The sequence below is a fragment of the Malus sylvestris genome, chromosome 7, assembly GCF_916048215.2.
Source record: "Malus sylvestris chromosome 7, drMalSylv7.2, whole genome shotgun sequence".
NCBI lineage: Eukaryota > Viridiplantae > Streptophyta > Magnoliopsida > Rosales > Rosaceae > Malus > Malus sylvestris.
Window position 1 is genome coordinate 4,888,196 of NC_062266.1, and position 22,125 is coordinate 4,910,320.

At 36.8% G+C, this 22,125-nt stretch overlaps 3 protein-coding genes across 4 annotated transcripts; 2 read left to right on the forward strand and 1 right to left on the reverse strand.

Annotated features, from left to right (window-relative positions):
- Positions 1–3,606: 3,606 nt before the first annotated feature.
- Positions 3,607–6,157, forward strand: LOC126629051 (MATH domain and coiled-coil domain-containing protein At3g58250-like). Its single transcript, XM_050298947.1, has 4 exons — positions 3,607–3,629; positions 3,743–3,868; positions 3,963–4,120; positions 5,496–6,157. The coding sequence occupies exons 1-4, from the start codon at positions 3,607–3,609 to the stop codon at positions 6,155–6,157; spliced, it is 969 nt and encodes a 322-aa protein (XP_050154904.1).
- Positions 6,158–7,469: 1,312 nt separating this feature from the next.
- Positions 7,470–12,517, reverse strand: LOC126629481 (oligoribonuclease-like). 2 transcript variants are annotated; one of them, XM_050299528.1, is made up of 8 exons: positions 12,355–12,517; positions 11,530–11,661; positions 10,701–10,777; positions 9,640–9,721; positions 9,428–9,483; positions 8,830–8,916; positions 8,106–8,196; positions 7,470–7,740 (listed from the first exon to the last, which is right to left on the reverse strand). In XM_050299528.1, the coding sequence occupies exons 1-8, from the start codon at positions 12,458–12,460 to the stop codon at positions 7,625–7,627; spliced, it is 747 nt and encodes a 248-aa protein (XP_050155485.1). In that variant the 5' UTR covers positions 12,461–12,517; the 3' UTR covers positions 7,470–7,624. The 2 variants fall into 2 exon arrangements, with proteins under 2 accessions (XP_050155485.1, XP_050155484.1); XM_050299527.1 differs by lacking the exon at positions 7,470–7,740 and adding an exon at positions 7,747–7,978.
- A 2,216-nt stretch (positions 12,518–14,733) lies between these two features.
- LOC126629053 (uncharacterized) lies at positions 14,734–15,820 on the forward strand. The gene is made up of 2 exons (XM_050298950.1): positions 14,734–14,746; positions 14,867–15,820. The coding sequence occupies exons 1-2, from the start codon at positions 14,734–14,736 to the stop codon at positions 15,670–15,672; spliced, it is 819 nt and encodes a 272-aa protein (XP_050154907.1). The 3' UTR covers positions 15,673–15,820.
- The last annotated feature ends 6,305 nt before the right edge of the window (positions 15,821–22,125 follow it).

Below are 22,125 nucleotides of genomic sequence, written 5' to 3' on the forward strand. Positions count from 1 at the left end.
CATGGTTCAAAGGCATTCTTCTAATATTAAAATGATTTATTTTAATAAAATTGGTCCAAGGAATTGCTCCAATTTCTCCACACTAAATGTTCATGTTCAAAGGCATTGTTCCAATTTCTCCACGCTAAATGTAGTAGATGTTAAGAAGGTCAATGATAGGATTATAGTAATTAATATTGTGATAGGACAAGAATTCATCAATGGGATTAATGCATATGCACCTCAAGTTGAGTTGGATAGGAATCTGAAGGAGAAATTTTGAGAAGATCTGGAAGAATTGGTCAAATGAATCTCTTGGACGTAGAAGATACTCACATGAGAATATTTAAATGGACATGTGAGCAAGGAGACAGACAACTATAGAGCTTTCCATGGTTTTGAAGAGAGAAAAAAGGAATGGGAAACCATTTTGAATTTCACAATGGCATACGATCTCTTTCTAGCCAATACCTTCTTTAACAAGAGAGAAGAGTGGTCATCAGAAACACAAATAAATTTCTTTTCATGAGAAGGAGTATTGTATAAGTTGTAAGGATTGCAAAGTTAGCCTAATTAACGAACATCGCTTGTTGTTGCTGGATGTATGCCCCACACCCTCACTTTTCATGTATTTTGTTTTTCTTGCATTATGAGGGGTATGATTTATGTTTTCCCTGACTAGGTGTAATTTTTTTTCATATCAATAAATTTCCCTTGTACCGTCGAGATTCTCCAAAAAAAAAAACAACAACAACAACGTCTTGTCCCACTAAGTGGGGTCAGTTGTATGAATCCTAAAACGCTATTGCGCTCGGTTTTATGCCAAGTCTCCTGTTAGGTCCAAGTACTCTATATTCTTTCTTAAGGTCTTCGTCTAAGTCTTTCTAGACCTTCCTCTACCCTTTCTGCCCTAAACTTTTGTCTCATACTCACATTTCTTATAAGAGTATCTATAAGTCTTCGTTTCACATGTCCAGACCACATTAACCGTTTTCTCTCACCTTATCTTTAATTACAGCTACTCCTACTTTACCTCGAATATCCTCATTATTAATCATGTCTTTTCTTATGTGCCCACACATTCAACAAAGCATTCTCATCTCCATTATACTCTTGGTTTTGCATGTGTTGATACTTGATTTCCTAACATTCTATGCCATAAAGCATCGATGACCTTATTATCATCCTATAAAAAATTTCTTGAGTTTTAGTGTAATATGACTGTCACACAATACACTCGATGCACTTTTCCACTTCATCCATCCAACTTGTATTTTATGGTTGAGATTTCCATCCAATTCTCCGTTCTTTTGCAAGATAGATCTAAGATAATGAAAGTGTTCACTCTTTGGTATTTCATGATCTCCAATCTTCACCCTTATCTCATCGAACCTTCATTTACACTGACTTGCACTCCATAGACTCTATCTTTGACCTACTTAGGCGAAGACTTTCATATTCCAACACTTCCTCTAAAGGTTAAGTTTCACATTTACTTCTTCATGTGTCTCATCTATCAACATTATATTATCTGCTAAAGTATCACAAGGGATATCATCTAAAATATGTCTCGTTAACTCGTACACTACCCCATGAAAAATGGTAAGAAATTAAAGTTGATCCTTGATGTAACCCTATACTAAAGGGATATCATCTTAATAAGTTCATACTGCAGTCCTTGCTCCATCATACATATCCTTTATTGCTTCGATATATGTTACTCATACTCTTTTCTTCTTTTAGAATCCTCTAAAGAATTTCTCTAGGGACCCTATCATACGCTTTTTTAAATCTATAAATACCATGTGCAATTCCTTTTACATGTCTCTATATCGTTCCATCAATCTCCGTAAGAAATAAATTGCCTCCATAGTCGAGCGCTCTGGCATGAACCTGAAGTAATTGTTAGATACTCGTGTCTCTTTCCTTAGTTTATACTCAACTACTATCTCCCAAAACTTCATTGTATGACTCATTAACTTAATACCCCTATAGTTCATGCAATTTTGTATGTTGCCTTATACTTTTAGTTAGGCACCAAAGTGCTTTTTCACCATTAAATTGGCATCTTTATTTTCAAATTCTTATGGAAAAGGTTTATGAGTCATGTTATACTTGTCTCTCTTAAGATTTTCTACACTTCGAATGCCGTCAAGACCCACTGTTTTTCATTGCTTCATTTTTTTCAAAAGCTGCAACACTTCACCTAAAGAAGTACTCATTTCGTGTCTTTCATTGAAAAGATTATGAAAATAAGCTTTCCCTTTGTCTTTAACCATGTTCTTCATATCTAAAATATTTCCTTTCTCATCCTTGATGCACCTCACTTAGTTCAAGTCTCTTGTCTTCTTTTCCCCTTACTCTAGCCAGTTTATAGATATCCAATCACTTATACATATTGTCAAAATCCATTAGCTTCGCTTTTCTCATGACTTTCTTCTCCTTCTTCTTTGCTATTTTATACCTCTCACGGTTTTCATTGGTTATATCCTTGTATAAGGCTTTACAATATTCCTTCTTAGCCTTAACATTTTATTGTACCTCCTCCTTCCACCACCGAGATTCCTTTTGATGCGGAGCAAAACCCTTAGACTCTCCTAATACACTTTTTGTAACTTTTTGGATACAGTAGCCATGGAATCCACATTTGGTTAGCGTTCCCCTTTGTATCCTAAGTGCATAGGCAAGTACTTTCTCTTTGAAAGTGACTTGTTTTTCCCCTTTTGATTCTACCATCTAGTTCTTGGACACTTCAAGGTCTTGTTCTCTCTTCTATCTCTTTTGATATGTATATCCACCACCAATAGAGATATTGGTTAGCCAAATTCTCTCCCAGTATAACTTTGCAATCCTTACAAGTTATATGATCCCCTTTCCCCTTAAAAAGAAATCTATTTGTGTTTTTGACGACCCACTCTTCTAGGTGGCCACATGTTCTTCTAGAAAGAGATTGTATGCCATTGTAAAATCCAAAATGGTTTTCCCTTCCTTGTTTCTTTCCAAATGCAGCATGCCTATGTAGTTGTCTGTCTCCTTGCCCACATGTCCATTTAAATCTCCTCCTATGATCACCTTCTCCGTCTACGAGATTCCTTGGACCAATTCTCCAAGATCTTCCTAAAAATTCTCTTGTAGACTCCTATCCAACCCAACTTGAGGTGGATTGGTACTAATCACATTGATGAGTTCTTGTCCTATCACGATCTTGACTTCTATAACTCTATTTCTGACCCTTAAAAAAAAACCAGCAAGGGATGAGGTTTGATCTAAACAATTCAATAAGTTAATAGCCTAGGTGTAAAGATAAATTTACGTATTGAATTGGGTTTGTGAGGGTAGTTTAAGTAATAAATTTGGGTTTAAAAAGATATTGATATTTCAATTAAAAATAATATGAGTGCAGTGAGTAAACTAGATATAGAGATAGGTTATATGGGTTCAAATAAAATTTCCCAAATCAAAATTTTGAGCCCACTGTGGACAGCCTAGGGTTTTATCATGACTTACAACAAAGACTTAGCGAAGTATATTAGGTGTGTCAAATTCTAATTTTTGTTTTTTCACCGCTTTTATCAAGACAATCTCTCTCCCTCTCCCTGTGTTAATATATCTCGAGAGTCGAGACTCATGACAGATTCTTTAGTTGCAAGGTAAGTATGTAGTCTCTGTTAACTAAGTATCGGCTTTAGTCTCCTTGTTTGTATTTATACATTATATCTATTTATTTATTTACTTATTTATTGGATGAGCTTGGTCTATATAGAATGATCAAGAAGGTGGAAGAGGAGGACCTTGTGTCTGGGACATTCACCTGGAGAGTAGACAACTTTTCTCAGTTGAAAAAGTACCAGCATTACTCTGAAGTTTTCGTCATTGGTGGTTATAAATGGTGCACTTGAGTATCTTGAATTTACAAGCTTAATTTTTTATGGTATAATATATAATTTGTAGGTGGGTTTAGGGTTAACTGGTTTGATCTGCAGGCGGATGCTTATATATGCAAGGGGAAACAACGTCGATTGCTTGTCTGTGTATTTGGATGTTGCAGAGGCTTCAACATTACCATATGGGTGGAACAGATATACAAAGTTCAAGCTCACCCTCGTTGATCAATTTGATACCAACAAGTCAATAACAAAGGGTATCTGTACTGATCATATTAGTCGCAATTCGAATTTTTACCTAATGGGCTTGCCATTTACTCAAGGAGAAGTTTGGTATATAGAATTTAGCGATTCTTTGCCTTCCCCATACTCTTAGTTTCTTTTGTAATTCTTACTATATAGCCTTGCCATTGTTTGTGTTGGATATGTGCTACACTTGGGAAGGGAAACCGTAAATGAGACCTAGGGTCACAACAAGAAAAAGGGGCAACACCATTTTTTTTCACACATTTTTACACTCATTTTGTGGGGTTCACTTCGTAATGTATTTCAATAATGCGAACCGTCTATATTCAATTCATCATTCATTGATCATCCTTGAAAAAAATTAGAGTAATCCAAACTTATTAAGGCATTCTTTTGTAGTTAATAAAATGGACGGACATTGTTTTGCAAAGAAAAACTAGAATGACCAACATTAATCCAATGGTTATATGGTTTAGGATTTGAATGATTTTTGGTAGCCATGATTTTTGAACGGAAACCTAAAAGATTGACGGTTCGGAAAGTTGATATAAATTACGAAGTGGGCCCTACTAAACAAGTGCCAAAATATGTGAAAAAATGTGTTTCCCCTTATCCTAATGATATATATTATACATATGTATGTGTATGTACATGTAGTTGGGAAATTGTTTGCCAGTATAGGATTGTTTGTATTCACTCATTGCTGATCATCCATATTGTCGTAGTGAAGTAGGCACACGAGCATCTCCAAGAGTTATTAAATTCATGTTTTGAACTACATATGTAGAGCCACATAGGATTTTCTTGCTCCAAGAGTGTAACTAAATTCATTCTTCAAATAAGAGTTTCTAACCAAGCCTTCAAACATTCATTTTAATATGGTAATGTGTTCTTTTCTCACCATCTCCATTAATTAATCCCATAACAACAAAATGTGGAACCAACTTGTTTCATATTAGATAGTACATAATATAATATTAAAATTTATAAGAGCCTGTTGGAGAACAAAATTGTAAAGTAGCAAAATTTAATCTTTCAAATTGCCGCATAAATTAACAAACTGGTATTTGAACGAACAGTTACATTTGTGTGGAGACTGTTGATGTTAAGCATACCTTAAGTCTATGCCCCAGCTGAAGGTAGGTAGTTAGTGTTGGACAGTATGCTACGTACGGTCGATAGCTCAGTTGACTTAAAGTTGGTTAATTGAACATTTGTTTCGTATCTGTTTGAACTGTGCTTTTCTTACCTATTCAGTCGATCCATTAGAACATACAATCCAAATGGCCTCTTCTATCTTTTATATGGATACATTAGTTATTCATATGCTTTGATTCTTGATTAATGTTTTTGTGATCGTTGATATATATACTTCTGATTTCACAGACTTGGAACATACGTTTACGGCAAGTACAGTTGACTGGGGCCTTACATCATTCATTCCTCTAAGTGAGCTTCATCGCCACGATAAAGGGTACCTGGTCAATGACGTATGTGTTGTTGAAGTTGAAGTTTCAGTTCGTAACGGTATTAAAATTTTAGAAGACCAAGAAACTGGTGAGCTTATGGATTTCAGGGGTTTAGTGCGAGTAGGAAAAAATTTTGTTCCAATGTTGGAGGAAGTGTGTTCGTTGTATCCTTCTTTGATTGAGTGCCAGATGAAGAGGAGTCGTACGTTTGTTCAATGTGCATTCACAGCTCTGGGCCGAGTCTTGCATTTCCTGAAGACTACAAAAGCCAAGGATATGAACGCTGATGCTTGTCAACGTCTTCAACTGTTATGGGAGGAGCTTGAGGCCTTCAAATTTGACTTGGCTTGGCTGGAGCCTCATGTTCAATCTGTTTTTGGCATGACGAAAAAGGTAGGAATAGTGAATAGACTGAAAGAAGATGTCGATGTTTTGGATAACGAAATAAAGACGCGACGGGCTATCTTAGCGGACGCAGAAGCCGAGCTTGAGGTAGCAAAAAGAAATTTGGCAGAGGCAGAAGAAGAGTACTTCAGCAAGATAGATATGGATAGTGAGCTAGGTTATCCGTTAGCTTAATTTACGGTAGAATTTTCTCTCAGATATATAATAATGATCCCTCAGACAAATTTATGCAGTGCATGCAAATATGTAGTAGAACTTGGAGTGCTATGAAGTTTAAAACAAATCTAGCTCTGAATTTAAATTGTACCATATTTTCGTTTGTTTGTCTGGGGACTGTTTCATGTCATGTTCTTTTCAAACGTGAAATACTCGCAAAAAGATGATGAAAGGAAATGGTTGTTCGGGTTGTTCGCATAAAAGATCGATGGTGGTGTTTTAGAATAAAGAATAACCAGCAAGGGATGACAAACCAGTGTTCACAGTGATTGTTGAAGAAAGTAGAGGTTTCACCGTAAAATCAATTGGTAACATGGGGAGTAGTCCAACTTCTCATAAGCACTTGCATGGTTTGGTCCCTTGCCGATGTGGGACTTTGTCCTCACTTTCTCACGTGTGACAAATTTCCAAGCCTAGCATATGAACAACACAAACAGGGTGACGTGCATCCATTGGGCTTCATGTGTGGGCCAACCTGCTCTGACCATGACGAAGGTTGGATTCCAGCATAAGATCAATTGGTTGTATGATGAGTAGATGAGTAGCCTTGCATGGTTTGGTCCCTCAACGATATGAGACATTGTCCTCACATTCTCACAATTGTACTGATTTATATTGGACGAGATGGTTAATTGTACATTTACAAAGAATTTGAATCCTCTACCAGGTTTTTTGGCTACCGGTTATACTAGAATTTAACTAAAAATCATTTAAGCACGTTTACTTATCGGTTGCTAGTTGCAGATATAGCTAAAGTCTCATGACCTCATGATATTCTAATGTAATCTTCCTTTTCTTTCAAGCTTATGCCCCGTTGTCAACAAAAATAAGTAAAAAGAAAGAAAAGAAATGAGTTCAATTCACGACTTCTCTCTCACAGTTACTTACACGTAATGTGAATCCCATTTCATTCTTTATTTTTATTTCTATGTTATTGAACTAACAAAGTTGAACAATTACAAAAGCAAACAGCATTGCAATTTAAGGCCCAAAACGCCCAGATGAAACCGAACCATTTGACCAAAAAATAAAGAAGTAATTTGGTTTGATTCCTTTTCCTCAGTGATTTGTGTTGTACCCAAACCGAACCAATGCATTCAGTTGTAATTGATTCTGCTGCAAATTGGAGGCAAAACCAATCCATTCCGAACCATAACCTGATACCCCTGCAAGATAGTTCTCAGAATCTGGAAAACTTGGAAGTCAGTTTCAGCAAGTAATTTTTGAAAAAATGTACAAGAATAAAACCAAGGTCTATTGAAATTTAAGATTAAAAACAACCAGCATCTAAGTTGGATATAAATATATAACTTGACGGGTTTGCGTAACAACGATGGAATCCCAATACAAATCACTCTATTGTTTAATTATAATGCATAATTAGAATAGTAATACACAAACTGCTGGTAATGTAGCCTCCTTGAATCACTTTCTGAATCCTTTGAATATATTCTCCTTGTAGTATTTGAGTTCTTTGATGCTTTCTCTGATATCATCCAAGGCTCTGTGTTTATTTTCTTTACAAGGGGCTTTCTTATTATCTGCGCTAAACAACCACATTAGTCAATACTTGTCCCAAGTAAATTCACTCAGGAATACCTCCTATTTGAATGCTCACGATTAAACCACGTCAACAACTTGTGTTTCCGAGAGAGAGAGAGAGAGAGAGAGAGAGAGGAGATTGGAGGGGAATGAAAGGGGAGAGAATCCTACTCCAATAAGAAACCACATAACCACCAAGACCTAACCACCATGCCGGGCCAATGGGAAGGGAAGTCACTGGCGTGGCCAACAACATAGACTAAGGTCACCGAGGGATGGATGTTTTAATTCATAATAAATAAATAGTGTGCCCTTAAGTGGTAGAGAAAAATTAGAGTATACCAGGTTATGTAAGTATTTTTACCTTGAGGATACCAGCGAATGCATAGAGCTTTAATACTGCTAACATCCACTAGTACATGGGAGAAAAGGCTAGCCAGATCTGGCATGTACTTCTGCCAGAAAAAAAGCCAGTTAAAAGAACTCCAACCAAGCTGATTATATTTATATCTAAGTTCGGTAATAAAATGAGAAAAACATAGGCGTGACATCTTTCTAAATAGACACAATTACACCCTTTCGTTTTTTTCCATTTCCTCCAAAAGCCCCATAAACCTTAATGCTCCAAACAAAAATCAACAAAACCACAATCCACATGGTCATAGAACTTTTTTAAATCAACTTCATAGAATCCTCCCTTCTTTTAGTTGTTTTAATCTCACCTCCTCCGCAACCTCGTTTGCAATTAAAACTATATCTACTGCCTGGTACCTATTTACTTTACTCCAAGCTCCGCTACACATGTTTTCCCTTAATAGAAGAATAGTTCACAATAACCATACAATAAGCTTATCTGCTTCCAACATAACAGAAAAACAACCAAATAAGTGAAAAACGGGCATTAATGCAAAAACAAAATTGATGTGTGGCACAGTGACAGTGGGGTCCACATGCTCATCAGCTTATGAAATAAATTGCAATGCATTACTAATAACCAAATACTAACAATTAAGTCAATCCCATATTAGAAATTTTTGCAATTGAAGTAAAATATAAACAAAAATCCAGAAAAAAATGATTCAAATTACCTTCAAAAACACAAAATCTACATAAACCGAATTTCCTGCTATGAGAGGTTGATATGTTCCAATGTTTCTCTTTACAAATTCTATGACCTGCAGTATTCAAGCACGTATTTACTTACCAAGAAATATAAAGAAAGCAGTATGTGACTATAATATATCATTAGGATTAAATTTGTTCAAACAGAACTAGAACATATAAAAAGGTCAGAATTGAAGGGAAAAGAGGATGATTACTTATTAAGTACTGTATATGTAACAATTAAATTATGTGGTTCATCAAAACTAGGTTGTGGAGTTATCTTATCCAAAACAAATAAGGAAAAGTACAATGAGTATCAAATTGGTCTTCTTTACATGAGGAACTGACTAAAGATTCCAGGTTGTTTGTTATTTTGACATCGAGAAACTCAGAGGTGGAATTCTTTAACAATAATTCAACTGAAAGAGTTTAATTCTTTTTATTCAATCCTATGATTAAACACGAGTTATTAAAATCAACGAATATTGATTAAAAGAATCCCAGACATCCAATGACAGAATAATAATTAATTATACCAACCAAAATTCATATAGCTCATGTGTAACAAGAGTTCTTTCGCACCTGCTGTTCAGCTTCTCTTTCACTAATTGAACTTTCGAGCACTTTTGTTGCCAACCCTAATATTATTAAAGTTTGTCAGTCGTAAAATCTTGCACCATACGCTAAAATGATAATAGATTCTTGTGTATGATATGATGCTTGGCGATAAAGAGAACAGATGTTTAACCATATGTTACCAAGAAGTACGATGTCGGATTACCCTGCTTACTTACCACTAGCTGCATGATGTGTTTGACACCATTCTCCCATTCTATCTAAACACTCCTTGGTTTGGTGGATAACTAAATCAGGGCCCTGAAATATAAAAGGGGAAACAAGGAGAGAGAAAAAAAAAAAAAAAAAAAGATTAGGAATTGAGCCCAAATGATAAAAGAACAGACAGGCATCATAATAAGTATCAAGGAAAAGGATAACATCTAAGGGTGCAAACAAACATCCTTGACTCAATCAGGTTTTTGTTTCTTTAACTTCTTCAGAATTATATGATAATAATTTTTTTTTTAAATTAAAAAAAAATAAACTAATGATGAAGACAACCTATTTCCAGTCTTTAAGGAAGACAGAGGGAGAATGAAAAAGCCTTTGAAGGTTTCCGTCATAATTAAACTACTAGTGCACATCACTCCTACAGCTTCTTTAGGATTGAAAAAAACTAAAACCTGCCCTTTGAAACCTACTTAATCAAACATATATGAGATGTTTTGATCTCATTTTCACTTTCAAACATTTTGATTCTGTGTATTTTTGTTTTTTGGTCTTTGGAGCTATTTTCACGTAGCTATATAGTAAGTAGTAACCCACAAAGACGATATCATGACTCTCAAACAACCACCAAAATCATACATAATAAATTCCCAACTGTTGACAGATATTCTAAAGTTACCCTAAATAGCAAACCAAAATCCAATTAATTGAAAGGAGAGAATTGATCAACTAACTGACTGACTGACTCTTGAGCACTCACATAACATCTAAAATGGTAATTTTTTCAGGAGGCACTATTTTTTATCATTATTTATTTTTTCGGTGCAGAAAAAGGTACAACAAACTAAAAAAAATTGGAGTAGATGAATACTGATGCAGCACAAATTTTTTATTGGACATAAATGCAGGGGATACATGCGGCATAAAGTAATTATGTATGAATACTATCATACAATCTTTTAAATTGCAACCAGGGATAACACACAAAGTAGTTAACTACACCTACAAAATCTAAAAATAGAAATACACAGAGGCATATCCACACATTAATGCACAATGCTGAAAATACCTCCACCGATTTGGTTAATCTTCCATCAGTAACTATACAAGCAATCTCCAGTATTCGATCAACTTCAACATTTAAACCTGCACGTCCACGGAAGTAAAAGTGAATATTTTCATGTCATCGCATATTAGGACAATTAACCATAGAAATCATTAATTGAAGTGAAAGCAGACAGCACAATAATAGGTCAGTTAGATTTAATGTACGTTGCCCAGCATTCCTACATATTTTATGTGCATCTTTGTTTTCTTTTCAAGGAAGGAAACAGAATGAGTATATTAATAATCAAAAAGACTAAGAAGTACAATTAAGGTGGACCAGTAGTCTATCTATAAATAGCCCTAAACCTGCATGAAACAGAACATTCTTAGCAGGAAATACAGACACCTATCCAATAAAAGGGAAGAAGCCGGCAACTACTAACAGAAAGCCTAAAAACCTGAAACATCCAATCCAAGTTTGGAAGAAGAAGGGGCAGCGAAAGAATTGCCAAGCCAAAAGTCTAGCATTTTCCCATAAGAAATACACAGATTCACCTATCCTTCCCCTCAGAATCACAGATTAGGTTACTCCCAAATATCATCCCAGAAACAAAACCTCCCCCTTTCCAACTGTGAAACAAAGATTAGAAGAGAACATGGAAAGGACCTGAGCTATGTCTTTCCACGGGCATCGCCACGACCCTTTAAACTCAAATAAGTCACATCATGCAACATGTATATACTCCATACAACAAAGTTCCACACAGAAATAGTTCCCAAGAGTAGCGAAGAAATTATCAATGTTATTTAGTTAGGCATTTTTGTATTATACCAAGCAATATTACCCTCACCAGTCATTTCCAAGTCAATCCATACCAGTGGCATTTTGCACTCTTCTGGAGGTACCTCTGTATTTTTCTTACTCTGCTTCTCATTTACCAGCAACTTGTTGTCAGAGTCGTTGACTTTCTTCTTGCTATTGCCTACCTCAAAAGATGCATCATCAAAATGAATATACTCATATTTTTCAATCCACATAGCGGGATTATCAACAAATATTCACCTAAGCAAATCATTATTATGGCAATTACTTATTATATATGCCCAATGCCTAGTCTATCATGAATGTGGGTTACATTTAGAAAAAATAAAGATTTTTTTTGTCTACCACTTTTTTTTTTTTTTTTTTTTTTTTTTTTTTTGTCTGTAAACAAAAAATTTATACTTCATCAAAACTGCAGGATCCATTCAAAAAAATAAGAACTTTTTTGAGAGAAATATTAAGAAAAAGAGCCTAAAAATGGGTGTTCATAGATTCAGTTGAGTTGTAAATGGAAGTATACAGCATCCAAATATACTGGAAGGATGAAAGTAAATAGTAATCACGAAAACTTCCTAGTAGGACTTAGCCCCGGAAATTGTCGAAACCAGCTCAATGTACAGGATCAATCAGTAGCCCAAGAACAAAAGCAAACAAGGGGTTTACAGCCTAAATCAGCACCAAGCTTCACCACTAACCAAGTTTGCAGTAAGCTTAATTTATAAGCAATCAATCCGGAGAAGTAAACAAGCAATAAGCTTCAAAGACGCCTTTCCCTCCAGTTGTGTCACATTTTTGGGCTAAATAATAAACCCTAAACCCAAAACCCTAACACATGGAATGAAAGTGAATGAACCTGAAGATTTTCTAGTGCCATCGGAAGAAGAAGAAGCGAATCGCATTGAATCGTCGTTTTCGGCGTCAAGCTCCAGCGCAGAGAATGCATTTGCGAGGAACTCCATTGTTTCTCTGTCTCTTTTGGTTACGATTGCTTGGTTTTGGTTCTGAAACTTTACTCTCTAGCATGAATTTACTTTAGAGTAAATTAACTTTAACTAAATTGAAATAATGGATACTCAATTAAAATTATATTATTATTGCTTCATCAACTTATCAAAACATATAGCTATGGTTCCTCAATTAGAACTTTATTACCATTGGTCCCTCAACTTTAATTCAACCGGAGAAATGATCCCTTAATTTTAACTCATTTAGAGCAATAGTTTCTCAACTTTAACTCAATTGTAGCAATAGTTATTCCAACATAACTCATTTTGACAAAATTATAACAAAGTGAACAAAAAGGATCGTAACTACCCATTTAGATGAGTTAAGATACCCTAATTGTAACAATGGTTCTTCCAACATAACTCATTTTAAAAATATTCTAATAAAGTTGACGAAAATGATCATAACTACACATTTTAATGTGTTGAAGGACTAATTGTAATAAATTTTTTTATTGAAAAATCATTGCTTCAATTTAATTAAAGTTGAATAACTCCATTGTTTCCTGTCTCTATTTTAACTTGTTGCAACAACTCGGGCGGGCTGCCGAATTTCAATTTGGTCTATTTAGACCAAAAACAACCATTGGGCCCAAAGTATGCTGGCCCAGATATAATTTCACTGGAAAACACTAATTGGGCTTTATTTACAAATTTCTTTAGCCACCTCTAACAAAATTTAAATTTCTTTGGACACCTAAAATATATTTAAGAATATACCAAAATTATCGTTTAAAACAAAATTTCTATTTGTTTATTTGAAAATATAAAAAAATTACAACGTTCAAAAGGAAAAGGAGAGTTTGAGACGGCCAAGCCGCTATCAGAGGGGTGAGACTCAAGAAACGAACACCTTGTATGCACAAGGTTGAAACGTCATTTCCTTTTTAATTTTGGATATTTGCCCATTGTTTTGGTCTCCACCACTCTCTGACCCCACCCCCTTTGTTTCTTTTTTCTTCTTTTTTTTTTATGAAAACACCCCCTCTGTTCTTTATTCCTTCCTTCCCCATCTTGCCTGGGATTTTTGCTTTCCAGCTCCATCCTTCTTTCTCCTTGGCAAGGTCCTCCTCTTCTTTCCTTATTTTCTTTTCCTTTTCACTTTTGCTTACCCTTTATTTCCTTGCATTTCTTTCCTTGCACTGTTTCCTTTATTTTCTAGCTTCCTTGAGCCTTGTCTCAACCTCTCTGAGCTTGTCTCATATCTGGATTTTATGCCCCCTTTTACCTCCGATGTTTCTTCCCATCGTCAATCCTTCACCGCCGACCTCCACTACTCGGTCCATCGCATGTCTCCTTTCGGCGGCGCATTTTGGTGTTGGGTACTTGTTAAAGTGTGTTTCGCACTATTTGGTAGGATTATTGGAGTGCTTTTTGTACGAGTGGCTCGCTCACTCCCATTTTTCGTTCATCCAGTTTGTTCGTGGGTTCTTTCTCTTGGTGGTGACAGATTGGCGATGGCAGCGCAGCTAGTGTGGTGAAGTTTGCACTCTTCCAGATTTAGGGTTTTTTGTTGTTGTCAGCTTGCTCTTTATAGGCTTTTGTGTTGTATTTACTTTTGGCTTATGATTGTATTTGGATTGCCTTTGGGCCTTCCATTTCTTGTATTAGTTTTTATTAATGAAAGTTATCTGTTAGACAAAAAACAAAAAACAAAAGAATTAGATAATGAGAAATTTTATTTAAATTCAAGTAGTCTCTTTCTATGCACAACTTAAATTTTAAATGTTAATTATCTATTTTACCTTATTGCATAATTATTATTAAATACAAAATAAAATTAATAATAAAACTCAAATTTATCAATAAAATCACGCACTATAATTAAACCCTAGCATTACCCTTTGTTTATCCTATGTTCATTCCGGCTAAAACCCTAATAGCTCTGATAGAGAAAACAAGCTTTTTCTATTGATGGATGGTGATTTTGAAGTTTTGAATCGTCCAACTAAGGTATGACTCAATATATGGATATTTTGCGTTTGCTTCTTCTTTGGATTAAATTTCATACTTTTTATATTTTATTGCATTTGTTTTTCTCTGCCGGTGTCTCTCGGCGGCCCAAACCACCATTGCAAGGACTTTTGATTAGTACTGCAAAGACATATTGACTTGATTCTTGGTGCAAATAAAGATTGCCCCAACCTCATCAACCTTAACCATTAACTAGCGGGCGGCATTCTCTGGCAAATTCAAGTCTATGGAAGGATCTCTTGGATCCCAAGTCGATGGATGGGTTTGGTAGCAGAAAGAAAAAAAGAAGACATGCAAATGCTAGTCCTATATGGCATATGCAAGATAACTTTATATTTGAATTGGGTTTGAGATGGTTGTAAACACGAAATTTTTCTGAAACGGAAGAGAGTAAGTTTGGCTTCAAATCATTCATGCCTCTTCGGGAACTCTATAACTCTGGTGCAGGTTTTCTAGTAAATGATATTTGCATTGTTCAAGCCAAGATCAATGTCCCGGTTAAAATTGGTGGCCAAGAAACTAATATTTCTGCAACTATGGAGTCATCAAAGAAAGGACTTAAGGGGCAGGAATCACAGAGGAATTCTGAACTCCAAAACACACCAGGTTTTCAAGCTTGCACTGAGGCTACTGATGATAGCCCTTCTGACCCTTCCTTAGCCAAGGTACTCAGGGAAGTCCCCACCACCCCAACGGGCGACCTTATGGATTTTAGGGGTTTAGGACGAATAGAGACAGCTTTTATTCCATGGCTGGAAGAAGTCTGCTCATCGAATCCGTCCTTGATTGACTGTATGCTCAAAAGAACTCCGATGTTTGTTGAATGCGCATTCACAGCTTTGGGCCGTGTGCTGCATTTTCTAAAGACAACAAAGGTTAAAGATATGACCAGGGATGCTTCTGAACGCCTTCAACTATTCTGGGAAGAGCTTGAGGCCTTTAGATTTGATTTAGCATGGCTGGAGCCGCACGTTCAAACAGCATTTGGTATGAACAAGTTTATACAAAGAGCAGGGAGACTGAAAAGGCTGAGAGAAGACGTAGACGTTTTGGAGGATGAACTTAAAAGGCGGAGGGCAGCAGTAGCTGTTACAAAGGTTGATCTTGCGGTAGCCAAAAAAAACTTGGGTAAGGCGGAACAAGAATTCAATGGGATAGACATGGATACTGAGCTAGGTTATGGGACTGGTTAGCCTTTTGCATAATTATCTCTAACTGTGGGTTTAGATCTTACCTTACTTGCATGACTCGGAATCTGGAAATTTAAGTAAAATAATGCTTTAGCTTTGTAAGTTGTGGGAATTGATTTTTGCACAACCTTTTTTTTTTCTCTCACACACACCTCTTATTTTAGCCGTTCGGTTGAACAAATTGAAAGAAAATCAAGTTCTATAATGGAGAGGTGTGCAGAAGGTGAAAAATGGTATGCAGAAATAACTCCGTGAAGTTGTTTGTATTAATTTAAGAATATCATTATAATTTATAATATTGCAGTTCCTTCTAAAGAGTGGTGTTTTGCAGTCAGGCTCTAGTTTCTCTTTGGCCTAAACTTTAATGCATGACATACATTGTTTAATTTAACGATTAGGAGCTGTGTTGAAGTATTTCAAGAGATTTAGGGATCGTTTGGTATCTTCTTGAATCCAATTTTTTTGTTTTTAAAACTAATGAGTATTAAGTAATTTAGATTCATTCATCATTTATAAATTTAAAAAAAAATGATGCAAGTAAAATACCAAACATGCCCTTAGATAGTGAATTTACAAAAAAATGAGGGTGTTCTAGAATATGGGATACTTTGGGGTGTTTAAACCATTACAATGTGGTCGGATGAGGAAAGTAAATTTGAAATTTTGACAAAAATCATAATTATAAATTGATATGCACAAATTCTCTTGTTTGAATTTATAAACACAGAAACTCGCATGAATAAAAACTTGGAATTTGAAATTTCAATTTCCAAGTTTAAATTCCATGTAAATAGATATCATTTCCAAATTTCTATGAGTGTGTTTAAAAATAACAAATTCCGTATTCATATTTCATTGTTCTTTTAGTTAACCAAACAAGAAAATTCATAAATTCTAGAAAATAAAATTCTGTCATTTCAAATTCCGTCATTTTAAAATTCCTTAACAATCTTAAACTTCCTCGTCCAAATAGAGTGTTAAATTTAGGCTTTTGTATTTGGGAATTGTTATTAGCACTCAAAAAATCTCATTTGGCACTTCAAACTTTCTATAATTAGAAAAAAAAAATACACTTGTGAGAAGTGTAGAATAAAATTTTTAGAGTGCTATTAACAGTTCCCTTTGTATTTAAACAAAAATTTAACAATTAGAAACTTAGAAGACACAAAATATCTCATACTACAAATACTGTAGAACATCCCGTAAATCTGAATACATTGACTGATGCATAATAGTAGGACTCCATCCGACATTGTCCTTGAGCTGGGGCATTAAGTGTACTGATGCTGCATCGGGACGGTGCAAGTATTAGGAAAATTATCCTTTCATTTTCATTAACTCAATAAGGTTACACCCTGATGCCTTATATACTAGTTACTCACTAGTATTAGATAGCTAACTAATTACACCTTCATCAACTCATCACTCACTAATTACAAAACAACCATAACAACCTTAACTGTTTACAGTTTTACCCTTATTATCCCCCCTCAAACCGAACTGAGGTAGCCGAAGGGAGAGTTTGTCCCGGAGAAGATGGAATCTGTGCTTGGACAGAGCCTTGGTGCATATATCAGCAACCTGATCTTGAGTACACACAAACAAAACTTGAACTTGATGAGCAAGCACTCTTTCCCGAATGTAGTGATAATCAATCTCCACATGCTTGGTTCGAGCATGGAAGATTGGATTTTTAGCCAATGAAATGGCAGAAATGTTGTCACACCAAATCTGAGGGGAAGAAGGAAGAGCAAGACCAACATCAAGTAGAAGCTTACTTATCCATGTCAGTTCAGCTGCAGTGTTAGCCAAAGATCGATATTCAGCTTCGGTCGATGACCGAGCCACAGTAGGCTGTTTCTTGGCACTCCAGCTTATAAGGGAGTCACCCAAATAGACACAAAACCCCGCAGTAGATCGGCGATCAAGACTGCAACCGGTCCAGTCGGCATCAGAGAAAGCAGTAAGAGTAAGAGGTTTAGGACATTTGGGAAACCATAAGCCAAGAGACAGGGTACCCTTTAGATATCGGAGAATGCGTTTGACGGCCTGAAAATGAGCTTGTCTCGGACAGTGCATAAATTGACAAACCAAATTAACTGCAAAAGACAGATCTGGCCGTGTCCATGTTAAGTATTGCAAACCACCAACCAAAGATCTATATTCCTCAGGGTTATCAAGCAGAGAATAGTCATGATCCAATTTAGTTGGACTAAGAGGAGTGACACAAGGTTTGGAGCCTTCCATGTGGGCTTTGGAGAGAAGATCAAGAATATACTTGTGTTGAAAGAGAAGAATACCAGATGAAGACCACTTGACTTCAATACCAAGGAAGTAATGAAGAGGACCAAGATCTTTGACAGGAAATAAAGAACTGAGCTGAGAAATAACATCTTGGCAGAGTTGAGCATTCGGTCCAGTAACAATAATATCATCAACGTAGACCAAAATGAAGATCAACGCAGGAACCTTCTTGACAAATAAAGAATGATCATTTGAGGAACCTGAGAAACCCAGAGACTTCAATGCAGTGGTGAGTTTGTCATACCAGGTCCTGGGGGCTTGCTTGAGCCCATACAAAGATTTATGGAGATGACAAACATGATTTAGCTTGGTAGGGTCTTCAAATCCTGGTGGTTGGATCATGAACACAGATTCTGTCAAGTTACCATGCAAAAAAGCATTGCTGACATCAAGTTGATTGAGAAACCAATCAAACTTAGCAGCCAAAGTGAGAAGTAACCTAATAGTAACAGGCTTAGCAACTGGACTAAATGTCTCAGTATAATCAATACCGTGCTGCTGATGGAAGCCTTTTGCAACAAGCCTAGCTTTGTACCTATCAATAGTACCATCCGGTTTTCGTTTGATTCGGAACACCCATTTCGCACCAACCAAGTTCTGAGTGGGAGATGCAGGAACTAGAGACCAAGTTCCAGTTTGAATGAGAGCATTAAATTCTTCTTGCATTGCTCGACGCCAATGAGGATGTTTAGAGGCTTGAAGATAGGTAGAAGGTGTATAATCGGGAGAGAGATCAGAAGAGATGGGATACTTGGTTGCCATAAGTGCTTTGGGTTTAAAAATACCCGATTTGGATCTGGTTTGCATGGAATGAGTATTGAGAGGGATTGAGGGTGCAGAAAGAGGAGGGTTAGGTAAGGCAGTAGAAGAGGGGACAAAGAGGAAGAAGGTTGAGATAGAGAAGGAAAAGTTAAAGTGGTGGGAATAGGATTGGATGGTTGCAAAGGAGAAGAACTAGAGCTGGAATGTGATGGCGGAGGATGATCCTGTTGAGCAAAAGGAAATGTATCTTCATCAAAAATAACATGCCTTGAAAGATACACTCTGCCAGTGGAAGGATCAAGACATTTATAGCCTTTGTGGTTTAAACTGTACCCCAAAAAAACACATTCCTTGCTCTTGGGATCAAGCTTGGAAGTTGTATAAGGTTTCAACCATGGGAAACATCGGCATCCAAAAATTTTCAGTGAGGTGTAATCTGGAGATCTGTGAAATAGTAGTTCCCAAGGTGAGAAGTTGGTGGTTGTTGGCATCCGATTGATGAGATAGATAGCTGTGGCAAAAGCTTCAACCCAATAAGACTGAGGAACCTTGGATGCTGCTAGGAGAGTTCGAGCAGTTTCAACCAAATGCCGGTGCTTGCGCTCAGCACAACCATTTTGCTCAGGTGTGTGGGGGCAGCTTAACTGATGGGAAATGCCTTGTTCTTGAAGAAACCGGATAAACTTGAGACTCAGAAATTCCCCACCAGAATCAGATCACAAGATAACAATCTTAGTACTGAGTAAAGTTTCCACCAACACTTTGAATTGCACAAATGTATCAAAGACATCAGATTTAGATTTGAGAGGAAAAAACCAAGTATACTTGGTGTAGTCATCAACAAAAATGAGATAATAGCGATATCCATTAACAGAAAGGAGTGGTGCAGGACCCCATACATCAGTGTGCAAGAGCTCTAGAGGCCTACTGGATGTACAAGAAACAGAAGCAAAAGACAACTTGGAACTCTTGCCTAGAGCACAACTGGAGCACACAGATTTATTTAAAGCACTGGAAACTGAAATACAAAAATGAGTTGCTAGTTTACGAAGAATGTTGAGAGCAGGATGACCCAATCTATGATGCCAAGTCTGCGGGGAAGCTTTAGCAGAAGCAGCAAATGCCTTTTGATTACCAGCAATAGAAGATGCATGAAATGGATAGAAACCAGCTCTCACATGACCTTTAAAAAGCGTTTTCTCCGAAGAAAGATCATTCACAATGAAGTGAAAAGGATACAAATGAATAGAACACCAATTATCAAGAATAAACCGATTTGCGGAAATCAAATCTTGCTTAAGATGAGGAACTTGCAAGACATTGTTAAGATCAAAACAATGAAAACCAGTATTAAGTGTAGAAGAACCAGAATTGAGAATAGGCAAACCTTTGCCATCACCAATATACACTTGCTCAAGTCCAGTGTAAGGCTCAGGATTCTGCAAATTGGTGGAGGAATGAGTCATGTGCGAGCTCGCACCAGAATCAAGAAGCCAAGTAGGAGGGGTAGAGGCATGATAAGCAGCTGGAGAGTTCTTGTTACCAAAATTGGGATTCATGCGCTGAGGACACTCAACAGCTTCATGATCCAATTGGCGACAAATTTGACAGGAAATCTTTCTGTGAGAATTGTTGTACTGAGAACGAGGACCACGATTGTAACGAGGATTACCCTGAAACCCGCGATTGAATCGTTGATTGCCCTGAAAACCTTGATGATTCCGCTGTGAACCACGATTTGTGTAATTACGAGATTGAGAGAAATTGCCACGATTTGGAGGACCATAAGATTGGGAAGAAGAGCCGTTCTGAGTAAAGCATGCTTGCGGACCAAAATCACCAAGAGGTGTGGGAAGAAGACCAGCAGAAGCATTAAAAGCTTGAACGGGAGTAGAAGGTGAGGTTTTCTTGCGAGCAGTCAGTTGAAGCTCCTTACTCAAAAGCAGCCCATGAAGTTCATCAATAGTGGTTGAACCCAGGCGAAATTGGATTGCATCAATGAAAGACTCATACTCAGAGGGCAAACCATGTAAAATGACAGAAATCAACTCAGAATCTTCGATTGGAGCGCCTGCATTGGCAAGAGCATCTGCGATTTCTTCAATTTGTTGAAGATAAAGCGCAGCCGGAGAATCACCCTTCGTGATGCTACGAAGACGAGAACGAAGCTCATGAATGTGTGATTGCGAAGCCGTTGCAAGTCGCGATTCCAATTTGGACCAGAGCTCACGGGCCGAATTAACTCCAACAATGTACGGAATTAGGGCATCCGAGAGAGTAGAATTGATCCAAATCAAGATATTCTGATCATTCTCAAACCAAGTAACATACTGAGGATTGAGAGTAGAAGTTTGAGTACCCGAGGAGTCAAGAAGGTATTTCGGCGGAGCAGACATCGTGCCGTCAATGATTCCGGTGAGATTGTACCGGCGAAGGATGGGAGCGAACAGAGCACTCCAGGTGAGATAGTTCGTCGATGTGAGCTTGATCGGCACCATAGATCCAATATTTTGGATCGTAATCGACGATGTCGTCGAGGAGAGAGAAGAATTAGGACAAGAAGTAGATCCAGAAGAAGGAGATCCAGCCATGGTGATTACTAGGGTTGGAAGAATCGAAGATTAAGAAGCGGGAGATTTCTAGGGTTTGAAGATTCGAAGAGGAAGAAGCGGGAAGCAGAAGGAGAGGATCGGCTGTCGTAGGACTTAGGCGAGTGATACCATATTAGGAAAATTATCCTTTCATTTTCATTAACTCAATAAGGTTACACCCTGATGCCTTATATACTAGTTACTCACTAGTATTAGATAGCTAACTAATTACACCTTCATCAACTCATCACTCACTAATTACAAAACAACCATAACAACCTTAACTGTTTACAGTTTTACCCTTATTAGCAAGCAAGGGTTTCACTAAAATGTTTAGTGACAGTCTGTCCTCTATGGGGGTGGGTCTGCACTCTGCAGCGGATATATGGAATTAGAAATCTTTAGAGTCAGAGGTGCCCGGGCTGGGGAAGACTGCACATGTACACGCCTTGCAGAAGTAAAGTGGAGGAAGCGTGACTGAACAGGTTTTTAATGGCTATGCCTTAAATATATCAAAGCCACTGTCCATATATGTAGCATTCTTATCTTCAATACTAAAAGTGAATATATATATATAGGCTTTTTATGCACATAAATCTTCATTTTTTGAAAAAAAAAATGAGGATTAGATGTGAGGCTCATTCCATATCGAACTTCAACGATTCGAACTGTTTATTTTGTAAGTCTCGATTCATAGATCATCCTTGCAAAAATTCAATTCAATTCGAAATCATTTGCCTATTTAATTATCAAAATAAAATTTCATTGTTTCTTATATAATAAAGTATTCGTTAATTTC